The sequence below is a fragment of the Oryctolagus cuniculus genome, chromosome 9, assembly GCF_964237555.1.
Source record: "Oryctolagus cuniculus chromosome 9, mOryCun1.1, whole genome shotgun sequence".
Classification (NCBI taxonomy): domain Eukaryota; kingdom Metazoa; phylum Chordata; class Mammalia; order Lagomorpha; family Leporidae; genus Oryctolagus; species Oryctolagus cuniculus.
This window is the reverse complement of record NC_091440.1, coordinates 102755477-102775735: the sequence shown is the minus strand read 5'-3', so window position 1 is coordinate 102775735 and position 20259 is coordinate 102755477. Positions and strand designations below refer to the sequence as shown.

Genomic DNA, 20259 nt, shown 5'->3' with positions numbered 1-20259 from the left:
AGACACCGGTGACATGGGCCCTTGTCCCCTAAGAGGGCCACATTCTTGCCTAACCCTGAGCGCAGCCTGCCCCACCTGCCAGTGCTCTGACGGCCCCCTTGTTCTGACCCTTGAGGTCCTGGGCTTGAATTCAGTCAAGGAGGTCACGCATGGAGACAGGAGGGGGACACAGGGAGGTGACCAGACTCCAACTGAACGGGAGGAGATCAAAGCGCAGCCAGACCCTACTTGGTCTTTTTTCCCATTCTCCTTTATTCCATAACCACCTAGTTACAAGTTGCACAAATCAAAAAATAAAGGCAGAGAAGGGTGGAGGGAAGATTTCTGTGATGTGTGCGTGGGCGGGAGGGGGAGGGAGAAAGAGTCGGGAAGCAGTCCCTGGTTCCACAGCCCTGGACAGGGCTATGTACGGCCCCTGCCATGCGGGCTCGGAGCAGGAGCTGGGCGAAGATCCAGGGTGGCTGAGAGATGGAGGAGGCCCCTGAACCTAGAGCTCACCCCCAAAGACCCTCGGATGCACAGCAAGGGTGGAATGGGAGCGTGAGGAGCTTCGGAGATGGAGCAGCGATGTGGAAAGTCAAGTTAGATCCAGGGCGGGTGCAGCGGCCGTGGGAAGGGATGAGAAGCAAGAAGTAGGTCGAGGGGGCCGTGAAAGGCTCTCCCTGAGACCCCCAGGGGGAGGTGGGGGCCAGCCTGCCTGTTAATTTAATATTAAATTGGGGGTGGGGGTTGGAGAGGAAAAAGTAATTTCAGGGGATGGTTTCTCAGCCTCTCAGCCTGCACCTGGATGGGGAAGAGAGGAGCACAGGTCAAAAGGAAAGAACGCTAGGAAAGCCGGGGGCTGGTGCAGTGAACTCAGCTCCTCTCTCCCGCCAACTGGAACGTGCTCTACCCGAGGGGCAGCACAGCGGGGCCCCAGCGCCCCTGTGCCAGCCCCTGTGCGGCTCGCCTCGCGCAGCACTGTCCCTCCCTCCCTCCCCACTACTTACAAGAGAGGCCGAGGGCCCGGGGCCCTCACCAGTCGTAGCGGCGGGACTGTCGGGAAGGGGAGTCCTCAGGTCCCTGGATGGCCAGGCGAGGCGGCCCCTCGGCCCTCCGGCCGCCAGCCGCTGAAGCCTCATGCCGTCGGAATTCCAGTGGGCGCTGCTGCCGGAATCGCGACGTCTCCCGCCGCCACTCATCATCAAACGCGGCGGCCTCGCCTGCGGAGCACACAGAGCGCAGCTATGACGCTATGACGCCATGACGCTGGCACGCAGCAGGGCTGCTGGATGCACATGCGCAGAGGGAGCCCCAGCCTTTCAGCGGGTGAAAGGCCCTGTGCTTGGGGGAGGGGAAGCAGCAACTTCCTTTAGCGATTTCGCTTCCACGTGGTCCCTGGCGGCCACTGGCAGGCTTAAGACAGAAGGAAATCGGGAATGGGATAATTACTGAGTTGGGGATCCAATGGTATTTCATAACTGTTTTTATTTTAAATGAGATGAAATCAAGGGAGGAGAAAGAAATCCTGATCCAAATGAAAACGGGTAGAATGGTATCGACACCATTCTGGTTGGCATCAGTGACCAAGCCGGCCCTTCCCTCCTCGGGAGGCGGCTGCCAGCACTCGACTCAGTCCCTGGGCTGACACCAAGGCTCCCAGCCAGAGCAGATCCCCACAGCTCTGCCGGAGGAATCTCACTGGGGAGGGCCAGCTGGCATCCCCTAGGAAGCAGACCAGGGCTGCTGGCCAGCCAGCGGGGAGAAAGGCTCACTCTCGTCCAGGTTGATGTAGTCCTGCCGCTCCTCCTGGTCGCCTGTGCGGTGGTTTCGGGAGCGCTGCAGGATGTGAGCCCTGTCCCGGATGTGATGCCCAATGGACATCTGCTCGAGTCCGCTGTCCGAGTCCCGGACGGTCCTCCGTGTCTCCCGGATCTGGGGAGAACAGAGCCTGCTTGGTTAGCCTCGACAGAGCCCTGGCCAGACCGTCCCGGGATACACACAGCAGCCACAGAACCCAAGCCTGAAGAGAGACGGTAGGGCTTCTCCAGGTGTTCTTCAACCCCGCTCCTCCCACACTTACCCCGCCTGGCGCTGAGCGCATCTCCGATGTCTCTTGGTAGACCTTGGGGGCCCCGTCACCCGTGTTGGAGTAGGAAATGACAGTGGAGGACGAAAAGGTCTGGCAATTGCCTCCAGCTGTCATGTGTTCCTGGGGAGGAGAGGGGGCAGTCGGACAGAACGGAGGGGCAGGGGCTTGGTGCCCACATCCCATCAGGGTGCCTGGGCTCCCATCCCAGCTCTGCATGTTCCCAGCTTCCTGCTCATGCACTCCCTGGGAGGCAGCAGGTGATGGCTCATGTAGTGGGGTTCCTACCATCTACATGGGAGACTCAGTTTCTGCCTCTGGCTTTGGCCTGGCCCAGCCATGGCTGGTGTGGGCATTTGGGAAGTGAGCCAGTGAATGGAAGATCTGCCTCAGTCTCTCTGCCTTTCAAATAAGTGACAATGCATAGTTTTTTAAAAAAGGGGGAGAGTGTTTTAGCACAGTGGGTTAAGCCTTGGCTTCAAATGCTCACATTCCATATCAGAATACCTGGGATCTAATCCTGCCTCCTCTTCCAATGCAGGTTCCTGCTAACACACATGGGAGGCGGCAGACAATGGCCCTAATACTTGAGTCCCAGCCATCTACTGGGAGACCCAGAGAGAGTTCCTGGCTCCTGGTTTCAGCCTGGCCCAGCCCCATCTGCAGGCATTTGAGGGGGTGGATGTAAGATAACTCACTCTCTCTCCATCTCTGTCACTCTGCCTTTCAAATTAGAGGAAAAAAAGAGAGAGAGAAAGAGAATGGGGAGGATTCCAGGCCAGAAAAGAGATTTCACTCTTCAGCTGCCCCTAACTTCCTCTGAGACCAACATAAGCAAGAACGCTGGTAAGAGGCAGAGCTGTCACTGCCTACTTAAGAATGCTGCTGCTGCCGCTTCCCACTCAGGCCTGAGGGCAGACCGGCTCCCAGCGTGCTGGGTTCCATCACACTCTCCAGTGCCAGCCCTTCACAGCACCCTCTCCCCCGCAGCCCCAGAGGACTTGGGGGCCCCCAGTCATCACCGAGAACGAGGCTGGCAAGGGCCAGGGGGCGAGAATCTCACCATGTTCCCAATCATGTCATTCATCATCCCAAACATGTCCATGAAGCCACCAGACTAGAGAAAGAGATGGAAAACAGGACTTCAGGGTCAATGCTCGGAGATGACCCGTAGGCACCCCCCGGCCACATGGCCCCCGTCCCCCTTCTCCTCTTCTTTCACACCCAGCAGCTGCTCTCTCTCTCCATCAGAGTGACCGAAACGCTCAGGTTTCTCCCGTAGACTGCTGACCTCCTTCTCCGTCCCCCTGGCTGCTCTGATCCAATGCCCTTCTCCTGACTGCCACTTCAGCCCCTATCTTTAAGAGGCAAGCCGAAGTTAATGGGAGTCTAACTGCTAAGAAATTATTAGAATCTACTGAAAACCAAATCTCGTCAGCCATTCCACAGTTGTCCCCTCCTCTAAAGACCAAACTTTGCAAGATAACTCCATCTTCCTAAGGGTATGGAGTTCCAGGAGCACAGGGGTAGGCACAGAACTGGCTCAGAGTTCTGTGAACTCAAATTGCAGGGCCTGGCGCTGTGCTGTAGTAGGCTAAGCCTCTGCCTGTGGCACCAGCATCCCATGTGGGCACTGGTTTGGGTCCCAGCTGCTCCACTTCCAGTCCAGCTCCTTGTTAATGTGCCTGGGAAAGCAGTGAAAGATGGTCCAAGTGTTCTGGCCCCTGAACCCACATAGCAGACCTGAAGAAGCTCTTGGCTCCTGGCTTCAGATCAGCTCAGCTCTGGCTGTTGTAGCAATTTGGGGAGTGAACTAGCAGATGGAAGACCTCTCTGTCTCTCTTCTCTATATCTATAACTCTACCGCTCAAATAAATAAACCTCTAAAAAAAGAGAGAGAGAAGATCCTGGGGTTACCTGTGAGACTACTCCAAAGCAACAGATTTGGAATGATACCTAAGGTTACAGAATGAACGAGACAGAAGGCCACCGGGAGACAGGAACTCACCATTCCCAACATCCCGAAGGGGGAGACAGCCCCAGCCTACAGGAAACATGGGAGGAACCAAAGTGAGACAGCCACATCCTGTCGTGGTACAATCCCCAACTTTCAACCCTCCTCTCAAAAGGGGTCAAGCAGCCTTTTTCCACACCCCTCCCCCACCTCCTCTAAGATCATTTCGTTTGCTAGGCTGGCTGTGGTGCAAGAAAAATAAAGTGCCGCGTGGGCATCTGGTGCAGCGGGTCAGCTGCCGTTTGGGAGGTCTGCGTCTGTATCCCACGCTGGAGGGCCTGGGTTTGGGTCCTGGCTCTGCTTTCCATTCAAGCTTCCTGCCAATGCACAGCCTGGGAGACAGCAGGTGACAGCCTAAGTAGCTGGGTCCCTGCTGCCCAGGTGAGAGACCTGCCCTGGCTCCTCGCTGTGGCAGGCATTTGGGGAGTGAAGCAAGCAGTGGGTAGGGGATCTGTCTCTCTGCCTTTGAAATAACAAACAAATGCACACAGTGAATAGAAAATCAAGTGCCCGCCCTCTGGCCTCCCCGGGGTCTGGGGTATGTTTCACACGGTCACCTGCATCCTGCGGCTGGCAGGCCTGGCCCCCGGCACGCTGCCATCTGTGATGCTCAGGAAGGGGCTGTATCCGAAGCCGCCGGACAACATCCGGCTCATGTGCTGGCGGTGAATGGCGAAGGGGTCCCTGTGGAGTGAGCATTCTGTAGGACCGGCACAAGGGCCGCGCTGTCAGCCCACAGTCACAGGGCGCAACTGGAGGACACAGACCCCACTGCCCTGAGTCAGAGCTGGTGCTGAGCGCCCAGGGGCCTGTCTGCCCTGCTCCCAGCGGAAGCCGAGCCGGCAGTACTCACATCAGGAACATGGGATCCTCGGGCTCCACGTCCCTCATGAAGCGGAACATGCTGATCTGAGCTCCAGGGGGCTCCCCGCTGTAAAGATGCCCACGCTCGGTTACTCAGAGGTGACCAGGCTGCCGCACGTTCGCACAATGTAGTACTCTCAGCGCACCGTCCCTTCCACATACTGACGCTGACCCCCAACTCCCGGTACTCCACACAACCCCCTTCAAACCTCACACTCTCGGTGAGGGCCATGGAAAATTTTCCGAAGCCCTCAGTCTTCTGCCTCCCCCGCCCAGGGCCATCTTCTTCCCAAAGCCCGAGGCAGGAACACCCTCCCTCTCCCATCCGTGCCCCGGACGACAACCCCAAGTGCTGGCCCTCCGCCCCACTACTGACCCCAACCAGCTCGGCCTCCCCCCCCCCATCTGCGGCCGGGCCTGGCCCGGGCGGACCTCCTGCGCCCCCCGCGCCTGTCGGCTGCCCCCAGCGCCTGCCTCCCCGCCGGGCGGCCCGGAGAGGTAGGCCCGACCCTCTCCCCCGTCCGCACCGCCGGCCCCTCGCACCCTGCAGTCCGCGGGCGCGCTCCCGCCCTGCCCGGGCTGCCTGCTCTGCTCTAGCCTCACCGGTCCCCGGCTCGGGCTCAGCGGCCCATCCGGCCGGTTTCGCTTCTCGGTGCGATGCAGGCTCAGGGTCGCGGCCCGGGACGTGGGGATTGGTCGGGGCTGGAGCTCCTCGGCCGCCCGCACCGCCTCCTCCCACAGCTGCCACCTCCGTACCCCCGCCCTCGGCCAGGCCCGGGCGGAAGTGACGTCACGGAGGGACAGCCCACTCGGGCCGGGCGGCGGGAGCTCCGCCCGCTGGGGTTGGGGGAGGGCAGCGCCGCGTCCCCGGGGCTGGCGAGGGGGGAGTCGGGTCTGGGGCCGCGCGGGGTCCGCTGGGAACGAGGGGCGGGGAGGCCTCATTAATAACCTGGATTTGGGTCCCGGTAAGGGTGGGGGATGAGGAAGAGGAGTCCTTTCCTCGGCAGGGGACAGGGCACCGAAGCTCGTTCCCTTGGGGGCCGGAGGAGGACGCGGGCAGACACCCCTGGGCCAGGGGCGGGCGCTCTGTGGGCGACTAGGTGTGGCAGATCTCTGCGGGGAGCTTTAAGCAGACTTTCTGCAGAGGCGTTCAGGCCTCGAGGAAGGAAGGGCAGCGTTTCTCAGGCGGGAGGCGCCCGCGCCTGCCCCCCCCCCGGAGGGAGGAGCTTTCCTGACAGGGCGGGGTCCCTGGAGTGACGTAAAAACTCTCCAGCCCAGGTCTGGTTCACGCTTGGGAAAGTCAGACTGGGGCAGAGAGGCCAAGGTTGAGGGGCTGGCCGCCAGGGGGCGCTGGTGGGCCAGGCTGGAGCTGTAGCCGAGGCGGCTCCTGGACCCCCTAGTTATCCCCTCCGTGAAGGGTCGGACTGGGCAAAGTCTAGTTCTGAAGTCCTTCAGTTATGTGCTGATCTTCCCTAGCTGTTGTATCCTTACAAGCTCCTGATCATGCACGGATCATTTTTGCCTCTAGTTAGACAGGTAGGTCAAGGGTTTCAAGTTTGGGAGCAGAACGGGGTGGAGGGGATTACTCGGAGGCGGGGCTCCAGACAGTGCCCAGGAGACCTGACTCCAAGGCTAGTGGCTGATACTTTGACATATTAAATGTCTTGCATAAAATCTGGCTCTCCTGGAGACAAGGGCCCTCCCCTGTGGTGTCAGAAGATTTGGACTTTCTAGGGTGGACTTTAGACCAGACTCATCCAAACTCCAGCTCTCCCTGGTTCTTTACTCTGGCTGTTAGTCATATTAGTGCTGTGGAGCCTGACCTGTTCCCAATAACTCCCTGGGGGAGATGGAGGAGAGGGTCGTTGGTGACTCGGAAAAGGAGCTGGGAGCAGGGCTTCTCAGGTTTCTTTGGACCCATCACTGTGAAAGAGGAAGAAACAGTAGTGGGGGTGGGTGCAGGGGCAGATAAGAGGTAAACCAGCAGACTGGCAAAGTCCAAGGAAAACAGAAAAAAGAAATTTTGTCATTACTATTTCTAGGGAAGAGAAGTCATAATATCTTTTAAGTTTTTAATCATCCAGATGCCAGTCTGTTTAATCTGTGACAACCCTGAACACCACCTATGGTAACATACATGACAAAAGTAGCCCAGATGGCTTTAATCTCGACAGCCAACATGCAACCATCCCTTTTCCTCTTGCACCAAACAAAAGCGGTTTGACATGTGACCAAAGGATTCTGGGCCCAGCCTTAACTAGGGAGATCCTATCCGATTTTTTTTGTCCTCTCTTCCTTCCAAAGGAAGTTCTTTATTGACCACTGACAATGTTTAATGAGGCCTTGCACTGACCTAGGTGCACTGTACTGAGCATAAATACAAAATTATAAGACACAATTCCTACTAATTTAAGGCATACAAATCTCCTAGCCTCTTTTGCATTCTCTATTAAAAAAATTATTCAGGCAGGGGCTCACTTGGCTAATCCTCTGCCTGCGGCGCTGGCACCCAGGGTTCTAGTCCCCTGGTTGGGGCACCAGATTCTGTCCCAGTTGCTCCTCTTCCAGTCCAGCTTTCTGCTGTGTCCTGGGAAGGCAGTGGAGGATGGCCCAAGTCTTGGGCCCCTGCATCCGCATGGGAGACCAGGAGGAAGCACCTGGCTCCTGGCTTTGGATCGGTGTAGCGCGCCGGCTGTGGCAGCCATTTGGGGGGTGAACCAATGGAAAAGGAAGACCTTTCTGTCTCTCTCTCTAACTCTGCCTGTCAAAAAAAAAAAAAAAAATCATCCATTGAAAGGCAGAGCAAGAGTGAGAGAGAGAGGGAGAGAAAAATATCTTCTGTGCGCTGGTTTCCTCCCCAACTAGGCCAGGCCAAAACCAGGAGCCAGGAACTCCATCTGGATCTCCAACCCAGGCAGCAGGGGTCCCAGTGCTTGGGCCAACCCCCACTGCCTCCCAGGTGCAGGAAGCTGGATCGTGGAGCCAGCGCTCTGATATGGAATGGCAGCATGGAAAGCAGCGGCTGAACCCACTGAGCCACGACAACGGCCATACTTGCTGCCTTGGCTTCTCTCCATAGCCCAAGATTCTAATATCAGGCATCTTGACCTCTGTGTGATGTTTAACCAGTGTATTAACTTCTCCTAGGAGACAAAACTCAAAACCTGGGTTTTGTTCCAGATTTAAAAATTGTTCAGCAGGTGAGAAAGGAGGAGGAGAAGCAAGAGTTCATTGTCAAAGCCCCTGGAGACAGCCTGTGGGCAGCTGCCTGCTCCTGCAATTGAAGGGGGTGCTACCTCACAAGAAACCAGAGTTTCTGTCTTCCACCTCTTCTTTCCTCTCTTCCTCCCTCTTCCCTTCCCCTCTCTCCCCACCTATCGCCCTTTTCTGTCCAGTAAGTCGTCATGAATGGGAATTCCTCAGTCTAGAGTATCCCATAGCTCCCAGATGCTAAGACACAGGAGGAAGCAGGCCCTACCAGCGATGAGGCTGACAACCAGGAGGATGAGGACTGCTGGGAACGCAGAGAAACAGAGTGACTTCTGCCTTCACTGCTTTGTCTGATGGGGCCCAAGTGGGGAAGTCCTTGCGAGGGTGGAGCTGGGCCAGAAGAAAGGGCCCTCTTTAGATGTGAGGTCACGCATCTGGAGCAGTCCCAGGGCACTTGGATATGTGAACAGAGCGAGGGTGGAGCAATGGTGTTGGAAGTAGGGAGACTATAACAGTCCAGCTATATTTTAGATGCATTTCAGGAAGCATTTTTAAACTTCTAGAATATGCCAGGTATGGAAATGGGTAATATGAAAATTCTCAAAATCATGATTAAAAACCTTAAGAACTTAAAGTCAGTGAGGGATGCTGATGCTTTGAGTAGATGCAGGGGTATGCTTGGAGAGGGGCCTTCAAGGAATAAGAAGGAGCTAGTGAGGGAAAGAAAAGTCCACGTGAGGGTCCGGCACTACAGCCCAGCCACTTAGGCCACCTCTGGGGACACCAGCTTCCCATGTCAGAGTGCCAGTTCGAGTCCTGGCTACTGAGTGGCAGCAGATGATGGCTTGGATGCTTGAGCCCCTGCCACCCATGTGGGAGACCAGGATGGAGTTCTGAGCTCCTGGCTTCAGCCTGGCCCACCCCTGGCTATTGCAGGCATTTGGAGAGTGAACCCCCACTCCTTGTCTCTCCGTTGTGCACAAAAGTGGAGATGAGGATCACTCTTTTGCCTGAATGAATGGGTGGAGGTGAGCACCATAATGGAAATAGGAAACACGAGGGGCTTTCAGTGGGAACATCAAGGAGCTGGGCTGTGTTCAGGGAAGCAGAATGGAATGAGGGCCATGACTCGGGCTCAGGAGTTAAGTCAGTGTGAGAGAACTGAGTCATCAGTGTTTGCTGTATGTTTTGGCAACACAACTTAAAACCACTGAAGTGTGTGATGGAACACCCTTTTTATTTGAAAGGCAGAGTTAGAGAGAGCGAGAAGAGATACAGAGAGAGGTCTTCCATCCATTGGTTCACTCCTCAAATGGCTGCAACAGCTGGGGCTGGGCCAGTCTGAAGCCTGGAGCCTGGAACTTCTTCCAGGTCTCCCACGTGGGTGCAGGGGCCCAAGGACTTGGGCCATCTCCACTGTGTTCCCAGGCGCATTAGCAGTGAGCTGGATTGGAAGTGGAGCAGCCAGAACTCAAACCAGAGCTCATAAGGGATGCCGGCACTTCAGGCCATGGCTTTAACCTGCTGTGCCACAGTGATGGCCCCAATTAATTAATTTGAAAGACAAAGTGACAGACAGATCTTCCCTTTACTGGTTCACTCCCTAAATGGCTGCAACAGCTGGCGCTGGGCCAGACTGAAGGTAAGAGCCTGGAACCCTATCTGGGTCTCCCACACAGGTATCAGGGGCCCAAGCAACTGGGCCATCTTCCACTATCTTCCCAGGCACATTAATGGGAAACCAGATCAGAAGCTGAGTGGCTGGAACTCAAACCAGTGTGATATGGGATGCCAGCATGATAAGCAGCTGCTGAACCCACCACCCCACAGTACCAGCTCCTCCTGGTTATTAAGTCTTTCCTTCTGGGCAAGACAAGACCTTAGCTCTCCTTCCTGGTGTCATTTTCCCTAGCCTTTTCATGTTGACTTTCCTGGTCCTCTGGATCAACCACACTGTTTAAACTACAAAAAGATCAAAACTCTGTGATAATGTATGTGATGACAGTGGATCAAATGATATGAAACACAGCCGCCAGGGTTGCTCTCTGCCTTTCTACTCACAGATCCGTGGAAGTGAGAAAAGAGGTAGAAAAAGAGAAAGTTGAGGGCCAAGGTCTAAGTAGTGATGTCCAACATGGCAGCTGTCAGCCACACAGAGCACTGAAAGGTGATCAAAATAAAATCAAATCCAGCTGCCTAGGTTGCACTAGCCACAAATTCAAGTGTTCAATATCCTGACAGGGCTGTGGCTATTACATTAAAAAGTACAAGGGCACTTCCAAATGTCCATGGAAAAATGGAATTAATACATACATTTATTTGGTTGTAAAAAACTTAAAATTCATGTTTTTTCATAATATGCCATTTTCCTGAGCTTTTGGAGACCCCCATATAAAGAACATTTCCATCATCATGGAAAGTTTAATTTGACGGAGCTGGAAAACAACTTCTGGACTTTTTTTTTTTTTTTAAATAAAAGATTTATTTATTTGAAAGGCAGGGTGACAGACGTAGGGACAGAGACAGCGAGAGAGAGAGATCATCCATCTGCTGGTTCACTCCCCCAAATGGCTGGGCCAGGACCTCCATCTGGGTCTTCTACATGGACGCAGGGGCACAAGTACTTGGGCTATCTTCTGCTCCTTTCCCAGCCCGTCAACAGGAAGCTGGCTCAGATGCTGGCCACCCAAGCAGGGGCTTAACCTGCTGCACCACAACACCAGGCCCCTGCGTCTGGACATTTTAAGGGCCCTTGAAGGCTTTTTTAAGCACACATGTAGGGGAGAGAAACTGGAGGGAGGACAGGGGAAGGCTGGGCAATAGAAAACTATTCTAGGTGTAAAAGCAAAGGAGGTCATAAACTCACAGAGAATAGAAAAGCCAAGCAAAGAATCTGAAGGAGGTATAATGGTGAAACCAACTGTTCTTGCTGGAGAGAAGGCTCATGTAGAAGCAGAAGAAGAGAGGCCACAGAAAGTTCAGTTGTGGGCTGGCAGTGTGGCACAGCAGGGTAAGCCACTGCCTGAGCTCTGGTTCAAGTCCTGGCTGCTCCACCTCCAATCCAGCTCCCTATGTAATGCCTGGGAGAGCAGCTGAAGATGGTCCAAATGCCTGGAGCCCTGCTACCCTTGTGGGAGACCCAGGCAGAGTTCCAGGCTCCTGGCTTCAGTCTGGCACAGCCCCAGTTGTTGGGGCCATCTGGAGAGTGAAATGGCAGATGGAAGATCTCTCTCTCTCTCTCTCTCTCTCTGCAGTTGCCTTTCAAATGCATAAATAAATTTTAACAACAAAATTTCAGTTATGATGTTCAAACCACAAAAGACAGCGACCACCAGGACACCAGTAGTTAATGAGATCTCCAATGAGACACCGACAACAAACAGGCTGTGTTCTCCCAGCCTATTTAAAGAACTCAGGTTGACTCTGAAATTTCTAGTCCAAAATGGTATCTCAGGCTAGTGAGGGCTTCCTCTTTTGTGCCTAGCATTGTGCTAGGTATTTACTGTGCCGCAGGGGGAGCTGTCAGTGACAGCAGAATGCCGATGGAGGAAGGCAGTTTGGTGTCAAGGAAGCTACAGCAACAGATGCGTGGTCTTCGGAGTGCCGTGAGATCAGGGAGGTATTCCGGATCCTCAGGGAGACCACACAGTGCGTTGTCCAGCAAACAGTCCTGGATGCGTGGCCCTTATCACTCTGTACTTTGATCTACTGAGCTCTCCCCATCGATTCCTTCAGTGCAAGGACCATGTTTTTCATTTACTTTTATTTCCATCAGAGTCCAGTGCCCAACACCTAACAGGAGCTTAATAAAAGCTGAAATGCCAGAGCTCGAGTTGCACGTGGAGGGCAAAAAGGCACATCTTTGTTTTTAACTTAGACGTGAGCAGAAGTTGCCCTGGCCACGATGGGCTATACTGACTAGTAGTGCAGTGCGCATGGTGTTTATGCCTTACTGGGATCGCCACAAACAGGTCAAAGTTGGGTGGCTCAGGTCCCTAGCAATCCCATCTCCACTGACCTGAGTTTTGAAAAGATTGAAGCGGGGAGTGGGGAGGGGGAATAGAAAACAAATCACTAGGAGTGGAATGGAGCTACAAAGTATAATGAAGAGGGAAGATGGCCCCACACTCAGGGCTCTTTCTCAGCACCTAGTCTATCAAACAACAAAACAAAACAAAACAAAAAAAAAAAAACAAAAAAAAAAAAACAAAAAACAGGCACGCTGAAAAAAGTGTAGGAAGCTGGAGGGAGTGAAGGACTCCCCAGGAAGGGCTGCAGGTACCACCGCAGTGAGGTTCCTTTCTAGGCTGTCGGGCCAGAAGTCAGAGCTCCCAGGGACTCAGGCCGCCCTTCTCGCCTGCTCGCCTCTTTCCCACCTCCAGAAGACGTGTAAGCAGCACAGGCGACTAGAGGGAGAATTTCTCAATTGGACTGTGGAGTAACTGAATTCTAGGAACAGGCAAGCCTCCACAAAGCCTCAGAAACAGTTCTACGGAAAGCACAGGCATTTGGCACCATTGGCCGGGGACACTAACCCCGGCGGCTGCGGGGGTGGGGGGAGGGGGCAGCTAGCTTAGCATCGCACTAGCTCCAAAGTCATGCTAAGTCTCACTTCCAGCTGCTTTCTCACGAAGAAGCCAAGACTTCCAGGCCCCGGTCTGTTGTCCAACCAGGTAGGTTGGACCACAGCCCAGCCCCTTAGCTTGTGCGGGACAAGGATCCGATCCAGGCCTCTATCTTCCCAGGTCTTTTCCCAGGGGTCCCTGTGGACCCTGGTGTCCCGGCTCTGATTCCCAGTGCGCTCTCCCTTGGGCCTCGGGACAGGATTCTCATTCTCTGCCTCTCCATCTCCCTGGAATTTTCCACTGCAGCTGCCTCTGCTCCCAGACACCCCTCCCCGGGAAAAATTCCCGGCTCCCTCCGCCTCCCCTTCCCTAATCACACCTCATTCCCACCCCCAGCCCAGAGGCCCAGCCCACAGCCCGGCCCACCCCACACTAACCCCAGTGGTCCCAGTGAGAGAAATGAGAGGCCTGGCCCCTTATAGAAAGGGAGAAGGAGGGTCCCCGTCTCTCTTAGGGGCGGGGAGAAAGGACAGTGGAGGGGCTGGTCCCCTGTGGGGCTGGAGTGGGGGGAGTGGCCCTCCTCACATCCCCATATAAGGCAGGGCAAGCAGCTAGGCTCCTGGATTGGCTGATTCAAATGAGCATTCCACCTGGCAACAGGGTTTCTATTGGCTCTCAGGAAAAATAGGAGGAAGGTGGATGGAGGTTGTTAGTGGCGGTGATTGGAGGGGGGAGGGGAGTGGAGGTGACCGGAGTAGGGGGCGGTTACCAGGGCAACAGGGTAAGAGCCCAGCAGGGTGTCCGAGACAGAGGGAGGGGCTGGGAGGTGGGGGAAGAGGAGCGAGGAACAGGAGGGCGGGAGGGAGAGGGTGCGCGACTGGGAGATGGGGGGGGTAGCCAAGGAGGGGGGAGAGGGAGATAAATGAAGCCCGAGAGTACAGAGATAGAGATGGGGAGAGATCACTAAAGACATCAGCCAGTGACTCAGAGAGACAGATTGAGAGAGGGAATGGAAAAAGCTCAGAGGAAAGATGGACCGAGTCCCGCAAGGAAGAACTGGGTGGGGCCCCCAGATCTCTGAAGAGACGGAGACTGAGAAGCCGGGAGAAGACTCGGAGAAACTGAGCGGTGTGGACACCAAGGACCAGACGGCGGTGTATTTGAGCATGCAAATGTCAAATGACGATGACTGATCGGCCAGCGTGTTTTTTTTTTTTTAAGAAAATGAACTGGACTAAAATTTAGATGAATATTGATGACAAACATGGGAGTGTACACACACCAGACACACCTCTTGCCAAACCCCAGCCTTCCACCCACCCACCTTCCTGACCCCAGCCCCCACCCCTGAGATCCCAAGAAACTGAGATTGAGGGCAAGGCGCCGGGGAAGTGTGGGGTTCCAGCAGGACAAGGCTGGAGCTCGGGACCTGGCCTCCGCAGGATATTTGCAAAGGAGGCATCTGAATTAAGGACAGGCCGGGGAAGATGGCAGCAAAGCACAGAGAGGCAACTGTGGGAAAACGAGGGCAGGAAGAGTTGAGGGAAATCGGCAAAGGACAGAGAGCAGGTGGCGACTGAGTGAGGGCCGGAACGCACAGGGGCGCGGGTGGAAGAGGGTGGGCGAGCCGCGGAGAGGAGGTGAGGTCGGAAGGGCAGATGTGCCAGGCAAACGGCTGCGAGGGCAGTCAGGTAAGTCTAGGAGGGCTGCAGAGAAAACAGAGGGGCCCGGCGCACAAGTAGGTGAGCTCGGGGACAGGTGGAGGGTCTGCCTCCCTGCAGGTCACGGGAAAGCAAGAGTCAAGGGGGAACCGAGCGGGGGTCCCGCGTGTCGGTCTCGGCAGCGGAGAGCCCGGCGGTGCCCTTGCTGCTCTGCCACCCCCTCCCCAGGCCCCCGAGCCTGTAGAGGGAGATGACCGCCGACAGCCAACGTAGTGTGCAAGCAGCCCCGCAGCCCTCGGCCTCTCGTCGGCTTTGGCTTTCTCAAATACCTGCGCTGCCTCGCCATCTGCTACCCCACCCCGCCCCACGGGATCACAATGTCAGGGCTTTTTCGGGGTTAGTAGGATCCTGGCCACCTCTCGAGTCCGCCCCCAGAAGACAGACTCGGCCTTCGCGCAGGCAGTAGGTTGGGATTTGGGAGAGGTGCCTCCCCGCAGGAACCCCACCCCTTCCCACCTCCTCGCCCCACTCCTCCCTCCGCGGCCGTCAGTCTCTCCATTCCCCCCTCCCGGGCTCGGCCCTGCCTCCCGCCCCTCGCTCTCCCTCCCCTCGCTTTCATCCTCCTATCCCCACCTCTCCAACCTCCTCTTTCATCCTCCTCCCCGCTCCCGCCTGCCCCACCCCTGGGAAGCCCCTCCCGTCGGGCAGCGCCGCCTTATAAGCGGGTTCCCTTCCCGGGGGCGGCAGCGGCTGGTCGGCGGCAGCTCTGCTGGTGCGGGGGCGGCAAGCGCAGGACCGAGCGACCGCGGCCAGAGCGCGCCGGCCACCGCCCGCACCGCCCTTCCGCCCGCCCTCCGGACGGCCGCAGCCCTGCGGGTCTCCGCTCCAGACCCACCTCCGCCCCACCCCGCGCGCCTCTGCCGCCTCTTCCAGAGACCCAGCTTGCAGAGCGGCCGCCTCTGCCGCTGCCGCCGCCGCCACCGCACCAGGTTCCGGCCGCGGCCACCCTCCGCCGTCCAGGGCCCCTCCGTCTCGGCCCCGGGACCCCGGCTTCCCGCCAGCCCCGGCCCCGGCACCATGTCGGAGAAGAGCGTGGAGGCAGCGGCCGAGTTGAGCGCCAAGGTACGGGCGGGAGCGGCTGCGGTCGGGACCCCGCGCGCCCCCCGCGGATGTGCGCCGGCCCCCGCCCCGCGCCGCCCCCGACGGCCCCGCACGGCCCTCGCGCCCGGGTCCCGGCGGACCCCAGGGCGCCCTCCCCCCAGCTCCTGGCCTGGCGCTGCCTACCCCGCTGTACGCGCCCGCGCCCTCTAGCGGCCCGCGCGCCACGCCGCGCCCCCGGCCTCGCCAACAGCCTGCCCGCGCCCGGCGCTCGGAGCCCGCCGCCGTCCCCACCCCGCCCCGGCCCACTCGCGGCCGCCTGGTCTACCCCTGCGGTTTCCCGTCGCAGCGCTCCGGGGCTTACTTTGCGGAGCCCCCTCCCCTCGACCTTTCCCCGTTTCTGCTTCCAGTCTGACCTCCCCTTACCTGTGCCGGACGGTTGGGGAATCCGAAGTGTACGCGGGACGCTCCCGGGAGGCGGCCGCCCTCGGCCCCTCCCCTCGAGGCCCGGCCGCCGCTGGCTTCCCTCCCCGGACGGCTGCCGCCTCTGTGTTCTTCCCTCCTTTCCGCCCTCTGCTCCACTGGCGTTCAGCTTTCTCTTCCTCGGCGCCCCCCTCCTCTATTAAATAATTTTGAATCCCTAAAAACCTGCAGGAGGGCGGGAATCGCCTTCGCGAAGGCCGAGGCTCGGCATTGCGTGGCTTTGCCTGCAGCTGCCCTCGCTCCCATCCGTTTCCTGGCCTCGTCCCTGTGCCCTTGCGTCTCTTCCAGCCTCCCTCTAATTTCCCTAAGGAACCTGCCTCGTGTCGCTTGGGGAAATTAATGCGGCCAGGGTTTGGGGGCTGGGAGCCCGCTCTCGCCGGGGAGGGGGTGCCGGGGCCTGCCAGGGAAAAGCGGGGAGCCTGCAGGACGCACAAGGCGTTGGGAGGTGGGCCGTGTGTGAGATCCCACGAGGTGTGCCAGTGTGGCCCTCGGTGGCATGTGGCATGTGACTTCGCCGTGTAGGTGTCTTTGTGTGTCTGAGATCCGGCGGCTGTGTGGGGCTTCCTGTGCCAGGTACATGTGTGCGGGTGGAGAACGAGCTGTTTTGGAGCCATGTCGCCGCTTTGTGGGTGCGAGTGGCAGTGGCTCAGCCAGGCTCCCGTGCCCATCGCAGGAGTGGGTGCGGAATGCCCCTACGCGGGCCATGTGGCCACCCATGGCGGAGCACTCCTCTCTGGCTGTGTTGGCTGGCATCGGCGTGTGTCCCTGCATGGAGGCCAGGGAGCCGCTTAGCACAGACCTAGGGCCCAGGTCACAGGCCCTCCTGGAAGAGGGATCATGGAAGGACAGTGGCCAGAGGACAGGACAGGGGAGGGGGGCCCCGCCCCTCGGACTTTGCTCTCTGGTGTTCTGCCTCCTTCCATCAGCCCAGGGCCCTCAGGGCAAAGCTGACCAGCCCCTGGTTCTCCTGGCCCAGACTGTAGGGGAGAGCTTGGTAGAAATGCCATCCCGACCTTGTGGCAAAGAAATGGAGACAGCAAAGCAGCTGGAGGGGGAAGGGGGTTGGAGACCCTCCCCTCCTGCACCAGGCCCCTCTCCTATTCCCCGTCCTGTTCCAGATGGGTCATGGCCTCCCGGGTGATCTGCCCACCCAGGAAACTTCAGCCACATGGAGTCGGTGAGCATCACCAGATCAGATCACACAAGGACACCTACAGTGTCACCCAGTGCCTGCCAGAGGCGGGCTGGGGACAGGACTGGAATCTGAATTTGAAGTCTGGGGTGGAGTCCAGAGGGGACTCTCCTGTGGCCAGCTCCTGCTGGCCTATCAGGCTGGGACATCGCGGCTCTGCCCGCCAGGAGCCAGGGTGCAGGAGGCCCGGAGCTGTGTGCTGGGAAGCTGCCTAGACAGGCGCCACCTGCATCTGCGTGCATCTCCCACCTCCTGCCCAGGCCTTGTTGCCCGCTGCTCCCTTCCACACTCTTCCATCCGACTTTACTCCTCTTCCCCCACAGCAGTGCACGTGCCAGGGGAAGAGGACCGTCTGGGGTGGGGGTGGGAGGAAGTGAGAGGGGGGTGCTGGGAACGCGCTCGGGTGCTCTCGCTGTTCCTGTGGTGTTTGGCCAAGCGTGAGGCTCGGGGAGAAACAAAGGCATTATTAGAAGCTGGGAGGGATGCCCAGGAGACAGAGCTCAGGAAAAGGCTCCAGAGGTAGACAAAGGGCAGAGCTGGGTGGGCCTGGGAGGGACCCCGGGGAGGGCGTGGGCACCGGGCCAGATGGAGGGACTTGTGTTGCCGAGCTGACCTCTAGGGCCAGCGAGGTTTGGAAGACCTCGATGGTGGTGGGAACCGACCTACTGCCCTTCCGTGGGGACTTGGGGAAGGAGGACTCCGTGCTCAGTCCCTTTGTGGCGCAGACATAAGGAGCTTGGGACCCTTGTTCTGTCGCTCAGCTGTGGCCCCTTCTCCATGTCACTCTCCTAAGCTCACTGCACGGGGAGAACCAGGGTTGGAGGAGCTGAGGGCTGCAGGTCAGTTGTGGTGAGTGACAAGTGACATCTTCCCTTGCAGGACCTGAAGGAGAAGAAGGAGAAAGTGGAGGAGAAGGCCGGCCGGAAAGAGCGGAAGAAAGAGGTGGTTGAGGTGTGCTGGGGGCATCGGGCGGAAGCCACCTGTACACTCCCTGTCACTGTCCTGCCAGTTGCTTTGGGGGGGGGGGCTCCTGCCTGTCCCTTGGTCCCTCCCAGGTCCTTGTTGTCACCCTGTGGTGGTGGGTGACCCGGCCTTGTCGTCTGTCCTCCAGGAGGAGGAGAACGGAGCCGAGGAGGAGGAGGAGGAGACTGCCGAGGACGGAGAGGAAGAGGATGAAGGAGAAGAAGAAGGTGGGGAGGGGCAGGGGAGGTCGGGCTCAGAGGCTCAGCAGTCAGGGTGGGTTTGCAGGCCCGAGCAGGGCTGAGGGTGACCGCAGGGGGTCCCCGCCGCAGCTGCCTGCCCTTCCCCATTGACCCATTTCTGGCTCCTCAGATGAGGAAGAAGAAGAGGAGGATGACGAAGGGCCCGCGCTGAAGAGAGCTGCCGAAGAGGAGGTTTGGGCTGGGCCGCGGGGGCCAGAGGGGCTGTCAGGGATGCAGCAGGGGCTGGGCGCCCTGTGGATGTGGGCGCAAAGCCTGTGGCAGCCCGGGTGGGGGCTGGCGCCAGAGCCGGGGGAGGCCCCCGTCCCACCTCGCAGCCACCCCAACGCTCTTTCCTTCCCTACAGGATGAAGCGGATCCCAAGCGGCAGAAGACAGAAAACGGGGCGTCGGCATGAGCCCCCTGCCAGTGGCTGGGGCCAGAGGCCCTGGGGGCCCGGAAGGGGCTGGGGACAGACAAGTGCAGCCACTTCACCTGGCTCCCTGCTCTGGGCCCTGCGCCAGAGCTGCCACCCTCTTCCTTCTCCCTGGCTTTCTCATTTCCCCTCCTCCAGTCACTGCCCCCTGCACCCTCACTCTGCCGTTGTTGCCACCTGACCTGCTCCGTCCATCTCAGTCCCCAGCCGGTCCCCAGTGCCCCCCGCCTTTCTTTGCTCTCTTCCTCCCTGTCCCCCACCAGCCCCCGCCTCCCTCTGGTGGCCTCTCCTACGTAACCGCTGCACCCCCCAACCTCACACCCCACCCCGCCCCTCTCCTGCCTGATCCTTGGCTCCCCGTCAGATCCCCTCCTCTCAGACAGCGCCAGGCCGGGGTGGGGCCGGGGTTTGGGGCCGAGCCCCACAGCTGCCCCCCTCCCCTCCCCTTTTTGTATAATTTAATAAAGAAACGGTCGCGCTTCTGTTTTTAATCTGTCTCCTGCTTTGCCAGGCTCCAGTCAGTGCAGGTCAGGGCAAGGGGAGGGGGAAGGGGGGACAGCAGGTGGCTGACCTCAGGCTGCCAGGGCCCTTCTGTTAAAAAAAAAAAAAAAAAGCAGAGCTCTGGGCAGGAGTTTGGCACAGTGGTGACGTCGCCACCATTTGGGACTTTGGATCCAGCTTCCTGTTAGTGTGTATCCTGGGAGGCAGCAGGTGACGGTTCAAATACTTGGGTCCCTGCCACCCATGTGGGAAACCCAGACTGAGTTCCAGGTTCCTGGCTGCAGCCTGGCCCAGCCCCGGCTCTTGAGGGCATTTGGGGAGTGAACCAGCTTACTCTGTTGTAAATTCGTAAATAGTTTTATAAAAAAACAATACTCCTACCACCCATGACTCAAGAAGACAAGATCAGCCCTCGAGGGCGGCCCATGAGCCGGCCCTTCTGAGAGCAGACATGTCCTGTTTTGGATTCTTGGGGATGCTCTTCCCCAGCGATACCAGACATTGCTGAGCCCAGTGGAAAGCTACCAGCTGTATTGTGCTGAACCAGGCAAATATTAACAGCCCCAGAGACAGGAAGTCCCGCCCCTGGAGTGGGAGAGGGCAGCTGGGCCTGGGTGTGAACCCCTTGGGATCTGGAGTATAAGCTGCCTCTGCCTCTGGCGTGCAGATCAGGCAGGGCTTCTGGTGGTTCTCAGGCCTGCTGTTCTTGGCAGCTACCCTCACCTCACCCAGTTTGGTTCCTTGGGCTGGGCTTGGGTGGAGAGCCGGAGCTGTCTCAGGCTTCCCTCCTTAGTCCCTCCCTCTCCCTCCATCCCCCTTGCTATCTTGGCACAGTGGGGACAGAGGTTGACTCATGGGCGGTACCATTCTCCCCAGATGTCACCTTTTAAGTCAAGTGAGGGGCAGGCCCATACAGCACTCACAGCTTACACCTTCCTAGTCCCCAGCAGGTTACTTAATTGCTCTGA

The 20259-nt window shown here is 58.1% G+C and overlaps 2 protein-coding genes across 4 annotated transcripts; one reads left to right on the top strand and one right to left on the bottom strand.

Annotated features, from left to right (window-relative positions):
• Positions 1-330: 330 nt before the first annotated feature.
• MLF2 (myeloid leukemia factor 2) lies at positions 331-16453 on the bottom strand. Of its 3 annotated transcripts, none has more exons than XM_017343412.3 (9): positions 15907-16453; positions 4936-5013; positions 4640-4766; positions 4077-4112; positions 3132-3185; positions 2063-2191; positions 1755-1914; positions 990-1202; positions 331-783 (listed from the first exon to the last, which is right to left on the bottom strand). In XM_017343412.3, exons 2-8 carry the CDS (start codon positions 4983-4985, stop codon positions 1015-1017), a joined length of 744 nt encoding a protein of 247 aa, XP_017198901.1. In that variant the 5' UTR covers positions 4986-5013; positions 15907-16453; the 3' UTR covers positions 331-783; positions 990-1014. The 3 variants fall into 3 exon arrangements, with proteins under 3 accessions (XP_017198901.1, XP_002712941.1, XP_008257981.1); XM_002712895.5 differs by lacking the exon at positions 15907-16453 and adding an exon at positions 5550-5738; XM_008259759.4 differs by lacking the exon at positions 15907-16453 and adding an exon at positions 5490-5732.
• PTMS (parathymosin) lies at positions 14633-19281 on the top strand. The gene is made up of 6 exons (XM_051849948.2): positions 14633-14651; positions 15074-15504; positions 18035-18106; positions 18267-18345; positions 18488-18549; positions 18722-19281. Exons 1-6 carry the CDS (start codon positions 14633-14635, stop codon positions 18770-18772), a joined length of 714 nt encoding a protein of 237 aa, XP_051705908.2. The 3' UTR covers positions 18773-19281.
• The last annotated feature ends 978 nt before the right edge of the window (positions 19282-20259 follow it).